Source organism: Orcinus orca, chromosome 5 (genome assembly GCF_937001465.1).
Source record: "Orcinus orca chromosome 5, mOrcOrc1.1, whole genome shotgun sequence".
NCBI classification, from domain to species: domain Eukaryota; kingdom Metazoa; phylum Chordata; class Mammalia; order Artiodactyla; family Delphinidae; genus Orcinus; species Orcinus orca.
Window position 1 is genome coordinate 77,736,898 of NC_064563.1, and position 14,245 is coordinate 77,751,142.

At 57.1% G+C, this 14,245-nt stretch overlaps 1 protein-coding gene across 31 annotated transcripts in view; it reads left to right on the forward strand.

Annotated features, from left to right (window-relative positions):
• The window catches only part of TNK2 (tyrosine kinase non receptor 2), a 40,490-nt gene that overhangs the window by 18,253 nt on the left and 7,992 nt on the right, over nucleotides 1–14,245 (forward strand). For 10 of the 31 annotated variants that reach the window (XM_049710359.1, XM_033403814.2, XM_049710360.1 and 7 more), the window contains exons 2-9: nucleotides 2,818–2,998; nucleotides 4,036–4,106; nucleotides 5,965–6,186; nucleotides 7,321–7,473; nucleotides 7,977–8,254; nucleotides 9,712–9,838; nucleotides 10,243–10,389; nucleotides 10,471–10,565. In XM_049710359.1, coding sequence (XP_049566316.1) covers nucleotides 2,818–2,998; nucleotides 4,036–4,106; nucleotides 5,965–6,186; nucleotides 7,321–7,473; nucleotides 7,977–8,254; nucleotides 9,712–9,838; nucleotides 10,243–10,389; nucleotides 10,471–10,565 — 1,274 coding nt within the window. Of the gene's footprint in view, nucleotides 1–2,813; nucleotides 2,999–3,062; nucleotides 3,221–4,035; nucleotides 4,107–5,520; nucleotides 5,655–5,931; nucleotides 6,187–7,304; nucleotides 7,474–7,976; nucleotides 8,255–9,711; nucleotides 9,839–10,242; nucleotides 10,390–10,470; nucleotides 10,566–14,245 lie in introns of those variants that run through there. The other 21 variants (XM_049710356.1, XM_033403809.2, XM_033403807.2 and 18 more) reach the window with 13 other exon arrangements.

Here is a 14,245-nt window from a genome sequence, read left to right on the forward strand (position 1 = left end):
TTCTCACCCAGATCCCAGTGTTCTCTCTAGTCTTCCCCCACACACACGCACACCCCCACCCCACGCAGAGCAGCCCTGTTCCTGGGGTTGGGGAGCAGGGAGAGGAGGACCCAGCTGAGCAGGGAGATTTGTTAGCTGGTGTTTCATGGGTAAAGGAACAGGGCAGACTGTGCTTTCTAAGCAGCTTCTTCAGGGGAGTGGCCTCTGGGTCTCTCCCAGCCCGGACCACACAGGGCAGGGCTTGGAGCTGTTCTCAGGAGTGGCTGCCTCCTACCCCCAGGAGGGTAGGAATGAGTGGCCTGGAGCCCTGGGATTCGGGGACTGGGGAGGAAGCAGTGGGGATCTTCAGACCACTTGCCCTGGTGGCCAGCCTCTTCTTGGGCTGAGCCGTGTAGGGGGTGGGATCCTTTTGCTCCAGGGATGGAATAGTGATGGCGGAAGTGCTGGCTGGCCTCTCCTGGTCACGCCACAGAGAGACGGGGCCTAGGTTAGTGATTTTCACAGGGCACCTTTGGGGCTTTCTTCTGGAAAGCAGTGGTGCCCTGCCCTCTTAAGTCCACACCCCCTTGTTTGTAACAGATGGCTTTGCTGTGGATAAGTGAGTTAATACAGCTAAGTGCTCAGAACTGTGCCCAGCATGTAGTTAACTGTAGTTGAAGTGTTAGAGTTTTTATTTTTCTTAACTAAAATTAAGAGAAATACAACCTGTTTACTCTGTGTGTGTGTGGTCAGTCAACTTAATGCCTCCTGTAATATAAAGGAGAACCAAAAGGAAATCGATTGTAGCATTTCGTGTATTCTAATACGTCAGTACAATCTGACATTACCAAGCAGTCAGATGCTAAGACCTCAGGTAGAACCAGCACGGCAACATCTACACAAGTGCTGACTGAGAGGAGAGTTTTGAAATAGTAGGATGGGCTGCCTTCAGTGATATTTTTCTGAACGGTGGACAACTTCTGCTAAGTTCCAAACAAAGCAAAAGGCCAGTTTTCCCTCAGTTTACACAGTAGCTCCATTCCAGGAAAATTCAGTCTGTATTAACACTGTAAAAATACTTTCTTGTTCATATGTAAAATGGGATTTGATTTATAATCAGATGATTGTAAACAAATTTCTCACCTGCATGAATTAAGTTGTATGGGATTTGGGACAGTGTGTGAGTCCCCCAGCCACCCACTCAGTGCCACTAATGGTCCCCCAACACTGTGACAGCCAAAAATGCCCCCTAGGGGGCTGTATGGCCCTCATGAGAACCATCTGAGTGAAGGGTTAGGGCTTAAAGTTTGGAAACCCCCTTCTGGCCCAGCCACTTTGGTAGAGGAGCCAGGGTTTGAACTGAGGGCTTCTCTTTCCCAGTGGTGGCTCTGAGCTGCCTGGGAGAGTCTGAGCTCCTGGCACTGGGTTGGCAGCACCGCTGGGAACTGTGAGAGCAGGAGGCTCATGCTGGTCCCAGGCTGTGAGCACCTGCTCTCTTAGTGCGACCTGTGATGAGCGCTGGGGGACAAGGCCACCTCCAAGTCGGGAGGAGGGGGTCTTGGGGCAGCTGGCCTTTTCCCTCATCCCTGTCTTCTCCCGTGGGGATTGAACACGGGTCAGGGGCTGGCCAAGCCCTCAGCTCTGACGGGCCTTACTCGGACAAGGATGGGTTTAGTGTAGGGCTGCCTAGCTTTGAGGGTGCCACTGGCTTCTTTCTCTGGGCCCCAGAGGGTGTAACAGGTCTGGTGGCCCCTTGGCTGATTGAGGCCTGCATGTAATTTTGTTTGACCAGCACAGCATACACGTGTGCTTGCGTGTGTGTATTTCAAACTTGAATTAGTTGACATAGTTCAAAAGTCAGGAGAAAGATCTAATGTCAAGTGTAAACAAGGAACAGAATGGTGTGGGTAATGGGTGAGTATTTGTGTGGGGAAAAAACAAGTCTGGAAGAATGCGTAAAAGTCATGAATGGCAGCCGACTTTGGGGGTGGGGCCGAGGTGGCCGTGCGGCAAGAGAGGGAGGAGACTTTACGGCTCTCGTGTGCCTTTTGAATATCTTACGTGTGCGTATAGTACCTTTTCAAAAACAATTTTAATAGCGAGATTTTACACGTCGATTCAGATTTCTGGTATTTCTTGAAAAAGTTGAAAGCTTTGACCACACTGGGCCAGAGTCTGTTGTGACAGCCGTTGACAGCAGTCTGAAAGCCCGCCCCAGCCTCTGCCGCTCCTTCCCTCTGACCCTCCTGTGGTCCTGGAGGTGTTTGTGTGCTGGCCTGCGGAGGGGTCTTTGGACCTGGGGGGAGGCTCATGCGATGTCAGGCACTGAGAGGAAAGTAGCTAGAGCTCATCTAGTCCCTGGGGGGTCCATCAGGTCTGGGGAGCTCATGGATGGGTCTCAAGGGGCACTGCACCCCCAAAAGTTTTGTAATTAAAACGTTATGAATAAGGATGCATCTGTTTTCCTGGAGACACACTCGATAGTTTTCATCAGATTCTCAAAGGCCTTGTGACAACAGGAGCGTTGAAGAGCCAGTGGGGAACCGGAGAACAGAGTTTGATCTCAGTTCACTCGGCCATGGATGGCAGATTTGGGGAGTAAGACCCTAACTCCAGGGCCTGGGCTGTGTCCCAACTGCCTTGATTCTACCCTTGTTGCCATAGGAGGAGAACAGGTGGCTACAGGCTCTTCTGTACAGCTGTTTTGGGGAGCAAGAAGGTGGTGTGAGTCCTTCCCCACAGCACATAGTAGGATGTGGGTGAGCCCAAGGCAGAGGCGGGGTCGCCGGTTACCTGCCTGCATCCCGTGGTCCCTGAGCCATTCTTCTCTCCCCGCAGAGGCTGGGGAGCAGCAGCATGCAGCCGGAGGAGGGCACAGGCTGGCTGCTGGAGCTGCTGTCCGAGGTGCAGCTGCAGCAGTATTTCCTGCGGCTCCGCGACGACCTCAACGTTACCCGCCTGTCCCACTTTGAGTATGTCAAGAATGAGGACCTGGAGAAGATTGGCATGGGCCGGCCTGGTAGGTGGGGGCATTGGCCTTGCCTGTCGTCGCCCCACTGACCATTTACCTCCTCTGTCCTCAGGATCGGCAACCGCATGGAAGAGCCCTCCCCCCTTTATTCCGTGGGGTGGCAGAGCTGAGAACTCTCACTGCCTGTCCAAGAGCCCCCGCGGTGGGGCAGAGGGGCATCAGTAGATGCTGCACACAGTGAGTGCATGAGAGCAGTTTGCAGTCGTGAAGGTGAATTGGAGTTTGAGGAATCTTACTTAAATTTCCGGCTACTCAGGATTAACTACACACTCTGTTTTGTTTGTGCAGACATTTCTAGGGTGTATTTCTTCCATCTCCTCCTCTTTTATAAATGTAGAATTGAGTCTGTTCTGAACACCAGGGGGGTTAGTGTCCAGAGGTCTGTGGAGAAGGGAAGATAAAATCCTTCAGATGTTGGTTTGCTGCTTTTCTCCCCATCTCTCCCTTTCTCTGTCTCTCCTACAAAGATCTATTCTATAAGTTGAACTCTTTTTTTTTTTCCTATGTGTTTATCCTGAAAGTAGTGACTGTAGCTTCTAGAAGTCACGGTGTTCCTTGTAGAACATTAGAAACTTTTGAGTGCATTCAGCCTGAAATAGCTAAATAAGTAATGGTGTGCTAATTTAGACACTGACTTACGCTGCTTTTAGCCTAGAGAGTTGATATCTGATGCCAGTAACATAATAAAATTTTATGGGAGAAAAACTCAAAATTGGGGAAATTCTGTCCGTTACCTTGATTTATTTATTTTTTCTTGAGAGTTGGCATAAGAGCACTACTGTTCAATTTTGGTGGTTAAATACCTCCATCCGGTTCGAGAAGAATTGCCTAGAAGTGGAATGCAGTGACCATCTGGTTAATGGCAGCCCCTGGTTGGTGGGGATGGCTTGTTTCCTTGGTGTCATCGTGCTGGGCAGTGTCTAGTGGTGGACTCCCCCCAGGGTGACCGAGGAAGCCTGCGATGGGCAGCAGCCTCTTGGGGGTGTGAGCGCCTTAACAGCACGGGTTCCCCTTCCTCCCCGCAGGCCAGCGGCGGCTGTGGGAGGCTGTGAAGAGGAGGAAGGCCATGTGCAAACGCAAGTCCTGGATGAGCAAGGTGGGTGGACAGGGAGGGACGTGGGAGGGGTAGCTCACTGGGGCCTCCTCTGGTGTCGTCCTGAGAGCCTTCCCCCACTCCCTGCAGTATAATCTCGCAGTTTGTACAGACCTTCCACCTCCGGGGTCTTATCGGGCAGGGTGCTTGTAGAGCTGCCTGGCTAAGCGTCTGTCTCCGCTGGAGACGGCACTGAGTGGCCTGTGTGTAGCCTTGGCTTCACGTCCCCTCCCGCCAGGCAGTGGTGCCGGGCATGGAACAGGCGCTTGTTGACAAGTGCGCTGTAACTTGAGCCCTCGCTTTGCCTAAGTGTTGGGGCCGGTGTCCAGTGTGGGGCGGTGGGACCGTCTGGACCCAGGACGTCTTTGCTTCCCTCATCCCGCACCTCCCTCGTCTGTGGAAGGTTTCTCTGGTCACCGGGCCCCACTGACAGCTTCCTTCCCTAAGGCCCGCCCCCACCCCGTTGCCCTAATTTGGGTCTCTGGAGTGGTGAGTCCCAGGTCTGACTCAGGGGAACTTTGCCCATTGTCTGGAAGACAATGTGAGAGGAAGTGAACCAGCCGGGCCTTCCCCCCACTTCTGGCCTCAGGGCTGGGGAGAGGGGCAGGCAGTGCAGAACAGCTGGATCTGGGATTGGGCCGCAGAGATTTCCTGGCTGTGATCTGGCAAGGGGCTGTCTCTTGGGATCCTGTGGCCTTTTCTGGGGACACTGTCCTGGTCCCTTGCCCAGGTTTTAGGGGAGGATGGGTGTGTTGGGGCGGGCGAAGGCAGGAGGGAAGAGCCACGCGGTGTGCAGGATGCAGGGGGCCTTGGAGCTACCACCGACTCACGGGATGTCCCCGGGCCAGTCGGTTGACCGCTCCAGACTTGAGGCATGTGGCCAGTAAGGCAGTGCCAGCCGCACTTGCCCAGCTCACCTCACGGGGCCTTGGGGAGGGTCCCTTGAGAAAAAGGCTGTGAAGGACCTTGTCAGCTGAACACTGCTTGCAAATGGAAGGGATGCCAGTTGCTGGGAGGAAGGACGGAGCAGCGGCCAGAAGAGGCCCTCAGACTGGAGACCCCTTCACCCCACACAGACAAGGCTCTGCCGACCTTGGGGGCAGGGACCAACTGGGCAGAGGGTACCGCCTGAAGCCGAGGCTTTGCATGCCCCGGTAGGGTGGCCAAGTCAAACTGACAGGGCCACTCTGACCCTCAGGGCTTCCCTCCTGTCCCCTGACCTTTGGCCCCTTCCCTCTCCAGCCCACGCTGCAGAGTCCTCTCCAACCTTCCTTCTTTCTGAGCCCTCAGCTCTAGGCCTCCCTCCAGAAGCCCAGCTGTCTTCCCAGGCCCTTCCCCGGCAAGGCCTTGCTTCATCTGCACCCCCATACACACTCACGGTCCAGCCTCAGGCTCAAATTATCCTCTCCCCAGGCAGGATGAAGAGCAGCCGACTCCCTGGGGAGGGTGGAGACAGACAGCGCCAAATGGGCAACCCAGAGACGGGGCCAGGGCTAAAAATGGACAGGAGGTGTTTGCAAGGGCCCCTAGGGCTCCTGCCCATCTGCTCGGGTGAGGGGCTGGAGTCTGTGCTGGGTAGGGGTACAGAGCAGGGAGGGGGCCAGAGGTGGTGCCGGGCTTTGGGCTATCCCTGACCCCACAGCTGGGGGTGGGACTGCAGCCCGAGGCCACACCGAGGCCGTGGGTGCCCGTTTGGAGGTGTGGGCAAGAGGGGGCGTGGGCCTCCAGCCAGGCCGCCCCCCAGAAGTTTGGCAAAGCCACGACCTGTCTGGCGGCCTCGCCAAGGACCCAGTGGGGCAGGGCTGAATGACTGGCTCTGGGGCCTCAGGGTTCCATCTGGCCCCTGGCTGCCTTCAAACAGGTGTTCAGTGGAAAGCGGCTGGAGGCTGAGTTCCCCCCTCATCACTCTCAGAGCACCTTCCGGAAGACCTCACCCACCCCCGGAGGCCCAGCAGCAGAGGGGTCCCTGCAGAGCCTCACCTGCCTCATTGGGGAGAAGGACCTGCATCTCTTTGAGAAGCTGGGAGATGGCTCCTTTGGCGTGGTGCGCAGGGGCGAGTGGGACGCCCCCTCGGGGAAGACGGTGAGCTCTCTGGGTCCTGTGGGGCGTGGCAGGCCCTGCTCTGCTCTCTGAGGCGGATCTGTCCCCTCTGCTGGGATGTGAAGGGGGCTGGGGACAGGTCCAAAGTGGCTCACCCTGGAGTCCGTGCTCAGGGTTAACTAGACACATGTTCCTTTTTTCAGTTATAAAACTAATGATCATAAAAGTTTGGAGACTTAAAAATAAGAAAAACAAAAAAAAGCCTGTAACCCACCACTCAGAGGAAGCAGAGTTAGCACTTACACCTTTTTTCCCCTTCAGACATTTTGTTGAATTTCTTTAAGATACAAATTTTAGATACAACTTTTTAACGCTTGCCCTTTCATCTTAGTATTGTATTTAAAAAATTTTCCCCGGAGGGAAAGATAGCGTGTGTGCAGTAAAGCATACAGTTCTTGAGTGTACGGCTCAGTGACTTTTCACATATGCATGGGCCCGTGTGACCACTGCCCAGATTGTGATGTAGAACAGGGGTCCCCAGCCCCCGGGCCGTGGACCGGGACCGGTCCACAGCCTGTTAGGAACCGGGCCGCACAGCAGGAGGTGAGTGGTGGGCAATTGAGCGAGCTTCATCTGCCGTTCCCCATCGCTCGCGTTAGCGCCTGAACCCTCATATCCAGCCCCGCCCCATCCCAGTCTGTGGAAAAACCGTCTTCCACGAACCCGTCCCTGGGGCCAAAAAGGTTGGAGACCACTGGTGTGGAACATCTCTGTCATCCGAGAAGGCTCCCTCATGCCTCTTCCACTGAGTATCACCTCCCTTCAAGGGAAGCCACTCTTTTGATTTCTGTCACCACAGATTAGTTTTATGGCATTATATTTAAAGCATTTTCCTTCTACACCAAAAACATTTCTTATCATAACATTTTAATATTCCGTCATTGCACCGGTCATCTCTTACCTTGCGGTTGCCACTTAACTTGGGCACTCCCGCAGGAAGGGGAGGCCCGGCTCATGGCTGTTGGGGTAAGCTGCCCTCCCCCTGCCAGGCCACAGGCCCCTGGGACACGCTCACTCACCCGATGAGCAGGTCTGAGGCTGGAGTGGGGAGCAGGCTAGCCCGGAGTGTGGAGGCTGGGGCCTGTCCTGACTCTCTGCAGTCCCCACTCTGGCCAGGTGAGTGTGGCTGTGAAGTGCCTGAAGCCTGATGTGCTGAGCCAGCCAGAGGCCATGGATGACTTCATCCGGGAGGTCAATGCCATGCACTCGCTTGACCACCGAAACCTCATTCGCCTCTATGGTGTGGTGCTCACGCCGCCCATGAAGATGGTGAGTGCTGTGGGCAGAAGGGGGATGGCGGCAGGGAAGACCCTGTGCCCCTCACCTCCTGCCTGTGCTGTGGTTACTCCCTCCATCCTGACGAAGGTCAGAGGTCCTCCAGATCCTGCTTTGGTCCCCCACCTGATGTGGCAAGGGGGCTCACAGGCCTGCCCCAGTACAGACCGACCCTGGTGTCCGCTGGAGCTCACTTCCGTCTCTCTGGGTTTGGCTTGTGTTCACTGGCAGAGCGTTGCACCCACGGGAGGGGCCGGTCCCAGAGTTTAGTGTTTGGCATTTGCTAACCTGAGCCTCTTTGGGTTGCTCTTCTGGGCCTCGGTTTCCCATGTTCCCTAGTGGGGAGAGGCTTGGGAAGCTGTAGGATTCCTAGAGGTCCCTGGAGGACAGGCCAGGGAGGAGCATGGAGCACGGCTCTGGCAGGCCTTGAGGGGAGGAGCTGAGGGAGGAGCAGGGCTCAGCCGTGCTTATTCCTCCTTCCTCCTCCGTGGCCTCAGGTGACAGAGCTGGCACCTCTGGGATCGTTGTTGGACCGGCTGCGCAAGCACCAGGGCCACTTCCTCCTGGGTACCCTGAGCCGCTACGCTGTGCAGGTGGCTGAGGGCATGGGCTACCTGGAGTCCAAGCGCTTTATTCACCGTGACCTGGCCGCCCGCAATCTGCTGTTGGCCACCCGTGACCTGGTCAAGATCGGGGACTTCGGGCTGATGCGAGCACTACCCCAGAATGACGACCACTACGTCATGCAGGAGCACCGCAAGGTGCCCTTTGCCTGGTGAGGGGCAGGCGCTGCCGGCTCGTGGGGCCTGGACCACCCCCCCACACCCGGTCCCTACACACCCAGGCTTCAGAGCTTCCAGGGCCTTCCATACACCCACCAGCCCTTGTCTCTTCTGGGCCTGGGGTGCCCTTGTTGTGTGCCCATCCATTCACTTATCCATCCAGTAATTCTCAGGGGCCCACGTGCCAGGTGCTAGGGTGCACAGGGATAAGTGCTGTGGGACACATTAAGGCTTCCTGGAAGACGCAGTTTTAAGCTCCTGAAATACCAGGAGAAGTTAGCCAGGCAGAGACTGGCTGCTAAGCGTGTCCCAGGTAGAGCTGGGGGCAGGCAGGGCCTTGTAGACTGACGAGGGATGTTCACCTGCACACTGGGGTGGTACCTGACCCTGCCCTGGCCCCTGTGTGAGCTTATCGTGTGCTGAGACCATCATGATCCTCTGCTGTCAGAGGCTCCTGAAGGAGTGTCATCTCCTTGCTTTGGGGTGGGAGGAGTCGGTCCAGTTCTGGTTGCCAGAAAACCCTCTAATCCAGGATGTACGGTCACCCCTAATTAATTACTAACTTAATATCTAGGATGATCACACATCCTGGATCATGCCTGATGTCCTGGAGTAATTAATAGCACCTCCTTTCATACTCAGGCGTCCTGGTTTGAATGGTAAATTATAAGGTCACCTTTTTTTATGCAGCCCTCTTAAAACAATCCTGTGAAGTGAGCAGATTATTGTTATTCCCATTTCACAGATGAGGAACGTGGGGCTTAGAGCTCTTGGGTAACTTTCCCTGGGTCCCACGCCCTTTGAGTGGCAGGGCCAGCTCTCCAGTCCCATGAGGTATCTCTGATTCTCCATCGAGGGCGGCTTCCTCCTCACTCCCCGTGCCTCAGTCCACCGTGGAATGAATACCCTTTGTTAGCTTCCCTGCAGTGCCATTTTTCTTCCTTACCCAAGAGGGAGCTCCAGAGAGTGTGTGGGATGAGGAAAGCGACTGTGACTGTTCCCACCCATTTTGGTTCTTCCCCAGGCCCTATCCAGATTTCCCACCCACACCTTCCTGCTGAAATGACCTAAATCCTAGGATCCTGCCCCAAATCTGGAAATTGTCATCCTCCCACCACAATTAGAAAACAGCCTGAGATCTTATCCCACCCCACTTTTTGCCCCTTCTGGAGCTGCTGACCTTCTTCCTTTCCCTGACATGGGAACATCCTCCTCTCCCCACCCCAGGCCGCGTGTGGAAAAAAGACCTGAGCAGAGACAATCTTGTCCAAGTCTGTGCACCCCGTAGTTAAGAAGTCCTTAACTTCATACTGCGCCCCCAGTACCTACTGTGAACCTGGGCACGCGGGGCAACGGCACACTTGTGCATGAGCATTTGGGGTCCACTGGCGCTGATGCAGGGGGTGGGGGTGCTCTGAGAGGCCTTCTGCTTGACCCCTGCCTCTGCCAGGTGTGCCCCTGAGAGCCTGAAGACTCGCACCTTCTCCCATGCCAGCGACACCTGGATGTTTGGGGTCACGCTGTGGGAGATGTTCACCTATGGCCAGGAGCCCTGGATTGGCCTCAATGGCAGTCAGGTGAGGGGGCTGGGGCTATGCTCCCCACAGCGTGGCTGGGGGTTGATTTAATCCTTGTCTCCCAACCTGGCCCTGTTGGAACTGGCTCCTACCTGTTGGAATCCCTGTCTCCCTTGCCCTGTGTCTGCCTGACACCCTCAGGTAAGCTGAGCAAAGAGCACGGCCCCCAGTGGTCAGGAACAGGCCGGCCTGGGCTTTTTCGCAGTCCTCCTTTGCCACGGCCCCCTGTTCAGAGGCCCCAGACCTAGGCGTAAGGGTCAGAGGCCCAGGGCACAGGCAGAGCTCTTCTTTGGGGTACAGGCATGGCGGCCAGCAGTTCCAGCTGTTCCGTGGGCTGGGGGGAAGATGAGCGGTGAAGAGCCGGGTGCTCTGCTTGTCCTCAAACTGCACCTCCCCACCACCAGATCCTGCATAAGATTGACAAGGAGGGGGAGCGTCTGCCCCGGCCCGAGGACTGCCCCCAGGACATCTACAATGTCATGGTTCAGTGCTGGGCTCACAAGCCAGAGGACAGACCCACCTTTGTGGCCCTGAGAGACTTCCTGCTGGAGGTGAGGGCAGATCTGCCGCCGGGGCAGGGGTATCGAGCAGGTGTCAGCCTGAGGTGGTTAGTGACCTGTCTCTGCTCCCAGGCCCAGCCCACTGACATGCGGGCCCTTCAGGACTTTGAGGAACCAGACAAGCTGCACATCCAGATGAACGATGTCATCACCGTCATTGAGGGGAGGTAGGGAGCGCGGGGGCTGTGCCTGCACCGCTGTGAAGGGCGCAGACTGGTTGGGCCTGGGGCCCAGAGCCGTTCTGCCTCTCAGGTCCCCATGGCAACAGCCCCTCTCAGGGCTCCTGCAGCAAGAGGGGAGGGCAGGCCTGGGTCCTCCTGAGTGCTTGGGGTTAAGTATGCAGGTGCGGTGGCTCGCAGGGGGGTTTCCCTGCCTAGCGTCTCCTCTGTCACCCTTTTCCCACCAGGCTCCAGTGCTGGCTCTGTGGGTTGGGGCCTCACTGCCGTAATGGTGGGGTATAGGAAGTGGAGCAGCCTGGCCTCGGGGCCCAGCTGGGACTCCTGGACATTCCTCCTCTTATCCTCCCCTGCCCCACCTCTTCCCTCTCCTCCCAGGATAAGGACTCTGGACTCCCACCTGGGTGCCCTTCAGTAGCCCCAAGCAGCCCTGCCTCTTCCTGGCAGCCTCTGCCTTCCCAGGGCTCTCCTCCGTCCTCTGCTGGGCCTCCCACCTGGCCATTTTGTCCCCGGGCTGCCCTCACAGGGTCTCTATTCCTGCCCCCTCAATCCCCCTCACACCTGGCAACAAGTGTCTGCCTGCAGGCAGCCTCTCCTGAGTCAGGTCTCCCACCTGGAGCCCCCAAAGTTCAAGCCTGCCTGCTGTGGAGGCCCCCCTACCGCTCAGGCCACCCTCTGTTATCTCATCCCCAGGGTGTCTGAGAAGCTGATTGCGGTGGGGCAGGCTAGAGGTGCCTTTGGGGTAGGGGGTGAGCACGGAGGACCCGGAAGAGGAGCGAGGCAGAGGAAATCCCCCGCACTCCCAGCCCCTCTGACTCAGAGCCAGGCAGGGACTTCCCACGGAGCCCTTCCTACCTGGACTTCAGGTTGGGGGGTCTGGGACCTTTGGATAAACCTTGTGCCTCATGGGGGGTTGTTGAGAGGGAGTGTTTCTGGGTCTGAGTCAGACTGACAGGGTAGGCCCTGGAGCCCGGGCTGGCTGTGGGGGAGCATGGCCTGCACGCGCTGTGGCCCCAGCATCTCCTCCTCAGGCTGGGGCTCCCCTCACGTTCGGGCCCAGTATCTGTGAATTAAGAATGACATCCTAGCAAGTTGGGTGGGGGGAGGTATGGTTGGGGAGTTAGTGGTGATGGACAGAAAGCTGGAAAGCTGCTAGGAGAGAAGCCTGGAGGACAGGAAGGAATACGTAGTCTGTGGTTTGGAGCTAAGGGGCCAGGGAAGGGAATGCAGGCGTGGCAGTCTGGGGAGCATTCTGGAAATAGAAAGATTAGGCTGGGGTCCCTTCTGGAGGTACATGGCAGGACCTTCAGCTAGAATCTGAGCCTACAGCCATTCCCACCTCCAGGAGCCAGAGGGCCCTGGACCTGAGCCCTCTTGTGCCCTGTAGTCCCCAGGTCTTTACTTCCCTCATCCCTTGCTCTCAGTAGGGGTGACTCAGGGGCTTTGTGTGTTTCTGGGGCGTTTGTCTCTGGAGCTGGCAACCTGGGTCACCACTGGGGTGAGGCGGGGAACAGGAGGGGAGAGGGGAGCCGCTCCTCCTGGGACGCCACCGTGGGCGGGCCCTGCCCCGCCCTTTCATCACAGGCTTGGGTTGGCCCATCTGCTGGCTCCACCGCCACTGCCTGCCAGTGTGGGCTTGCTGGGTTCTTCCTCCAGGGCCACCGGCCGACTTGGACCACAGTGCCTGCCGCAGGTCCCTGGAGCTACTCAGGAGGTGGGAGGTGAGGGGCAGGAGGCATGACAGCCGGTGGGGCTTTGGGAGTGGGCCTGTGTGTCGGTGGCACCAGAGCTTTAAATGCCCCCTTGTTTCCTTGGTGCCCCAAGTGTGTGTGTTTGTCTGGCTCTGTCTCCGTGTCTCCGGGTGGGTGGGCTCTGTTCGTGGGTGTCCCTTTGGGTCTGGGTTTGTACGTGTGGGTCTAGGTCTGTTTCTCCATCTTCCTTTAGCAGCCTGGCTCTCAGCTGTCTCGTATCTGTGCTCTTCTGTTAGACTGGGATTTCTTCTTGCAGAAGCTGTCTCCTAGCCAGAGTCTGGAGCACCCTTGCCCCTGGCTCTGACGGATTCTTTAGACTCAGGGCTTCTCAGGGTACCAGGCGGCGGGCAGAGAGAGGACACCAGATGTCCCGTGAGCCAAGCTTGCGAGGCTCTATCTAGACTGTGAGGGACAGGTGATGACCACTCTTTTCCAGGGGGTCTTCTTTGGAGGCTGGGATGGCTGACAGAACTTTGATGTTCTGTTTTCACAAACCAGAGAAGGGGGACAGAGAGTTTGAAATCCATGTGTAGGTCCTTGGCCTGGCCTGGTCCCTGGAGCCTTTGCTTCCTGTGGTGGGTGGGAGAGGGGGAAGCAAAGGGGGTGTGTTGTCCCTCAGGGCCAGGGGCTGCCGGGGACACCTGGAGAGAAGTGCGTGGGGTGGTGTTTTGAGCAGAATGTTTAAGCCACATTTGTCAGCCATTTCTGGGCTGCCTAAGCCAGAACTGGGCTAATGGGCTGAGGTTTCCAGAGGCTGGTCCCCAGGAGAGCTGGGGCAGCCTTCGGTGTTTCCCAGGTGCTGCTTCACATCTTGCCTGTCCCAGGATGCTGTCAGGCAGCCTGCTGGAGGTGCCTGTCTTTGCTGCGGGGACTGTGCCCTCCACTTGCCATGGAGACTCTGGGCTGTTCTTGGAAGGGGAAGGGAGGTGTGGCCAGAGCAGGCTGGGTGGGAAGGGCTGGTCTGGTCCTCTCTGGGCTGCTGGTATCTCCGCCCCACTGAGCCTTGGAGGGGGACCAGTGGGCAGCGTGACGTAACGTTGGCCATCTCGGAAGTTATAATTGACCCTCGTTGGGAGGAAGCTGCTTCCGTGCTTGGGATGTCATTCCCAAGGGGGTCTTTCTTATACACACTCTGCACTCCCCACTCTCCTTCCCCAGTAGCAAGGGCTGTCGTGCCTCCTGCCCCTCACCTCCCACCTCCTTTTTTGAGACTTGATGTGAGGACTCCCAGCAGTGATAAAGGGAGCCCTTCCTTCTGGGCCTGGCTCTAGCCTTGGCCATACCTGTAACAGAGAGGTAGGCTTGGCTCTGCTCTTGCTCTCAGAAGTGGGTCCAGAGGAGGCTTCCGAGTGAGGGTCTGTTAGCAAAAGGAAGGGAGCAGAGGGAGTGACCTCCTACCCATCTGGTCTTGCTCAGGATCCACTGGGAGGGTGTGGTCACGGCATAAACCTGGCCTTGGACGCGAGTCTGTTCCACTCTGCACTGCTTCTCCACCTCAGTTAACGAGCATCTCTGAAGAGGTGTGGAGAGCAGAGTCTAGCGTCCAGCCATGGGCTTGGTGTCTGAGCCTGTTCCGTGGAGGGGCATGTGGGACCCAGGGGGCCCCTGGGTGTTGGGTGAGAGCAGCATCGGGGTCTGGGGGCCAGGGGCTCCCCACCCTGCCTCCTTGGCCTCAGCCGGCCTGGGGGTGTGGGTGGGGGGAGACGTTTCTCTCTTTGGAATGGCCCTGCTATTTTTGGATGGGCTTTGTCCCTTCCGGGTGTTGTCCTCCCTTCTTCCTTCCTTTCCTGCCCTTCCCACCCAGGGGGGCTGGTGGTAATCACAGGGCTGCTGTGTCTGTGGTGGCTGGTCAGCAGCCTTGCTGACAAGGAGGCTAGGCACTCATCCCTCCCCCTCCACGCCTCTTGGCTCCCCAAGGAT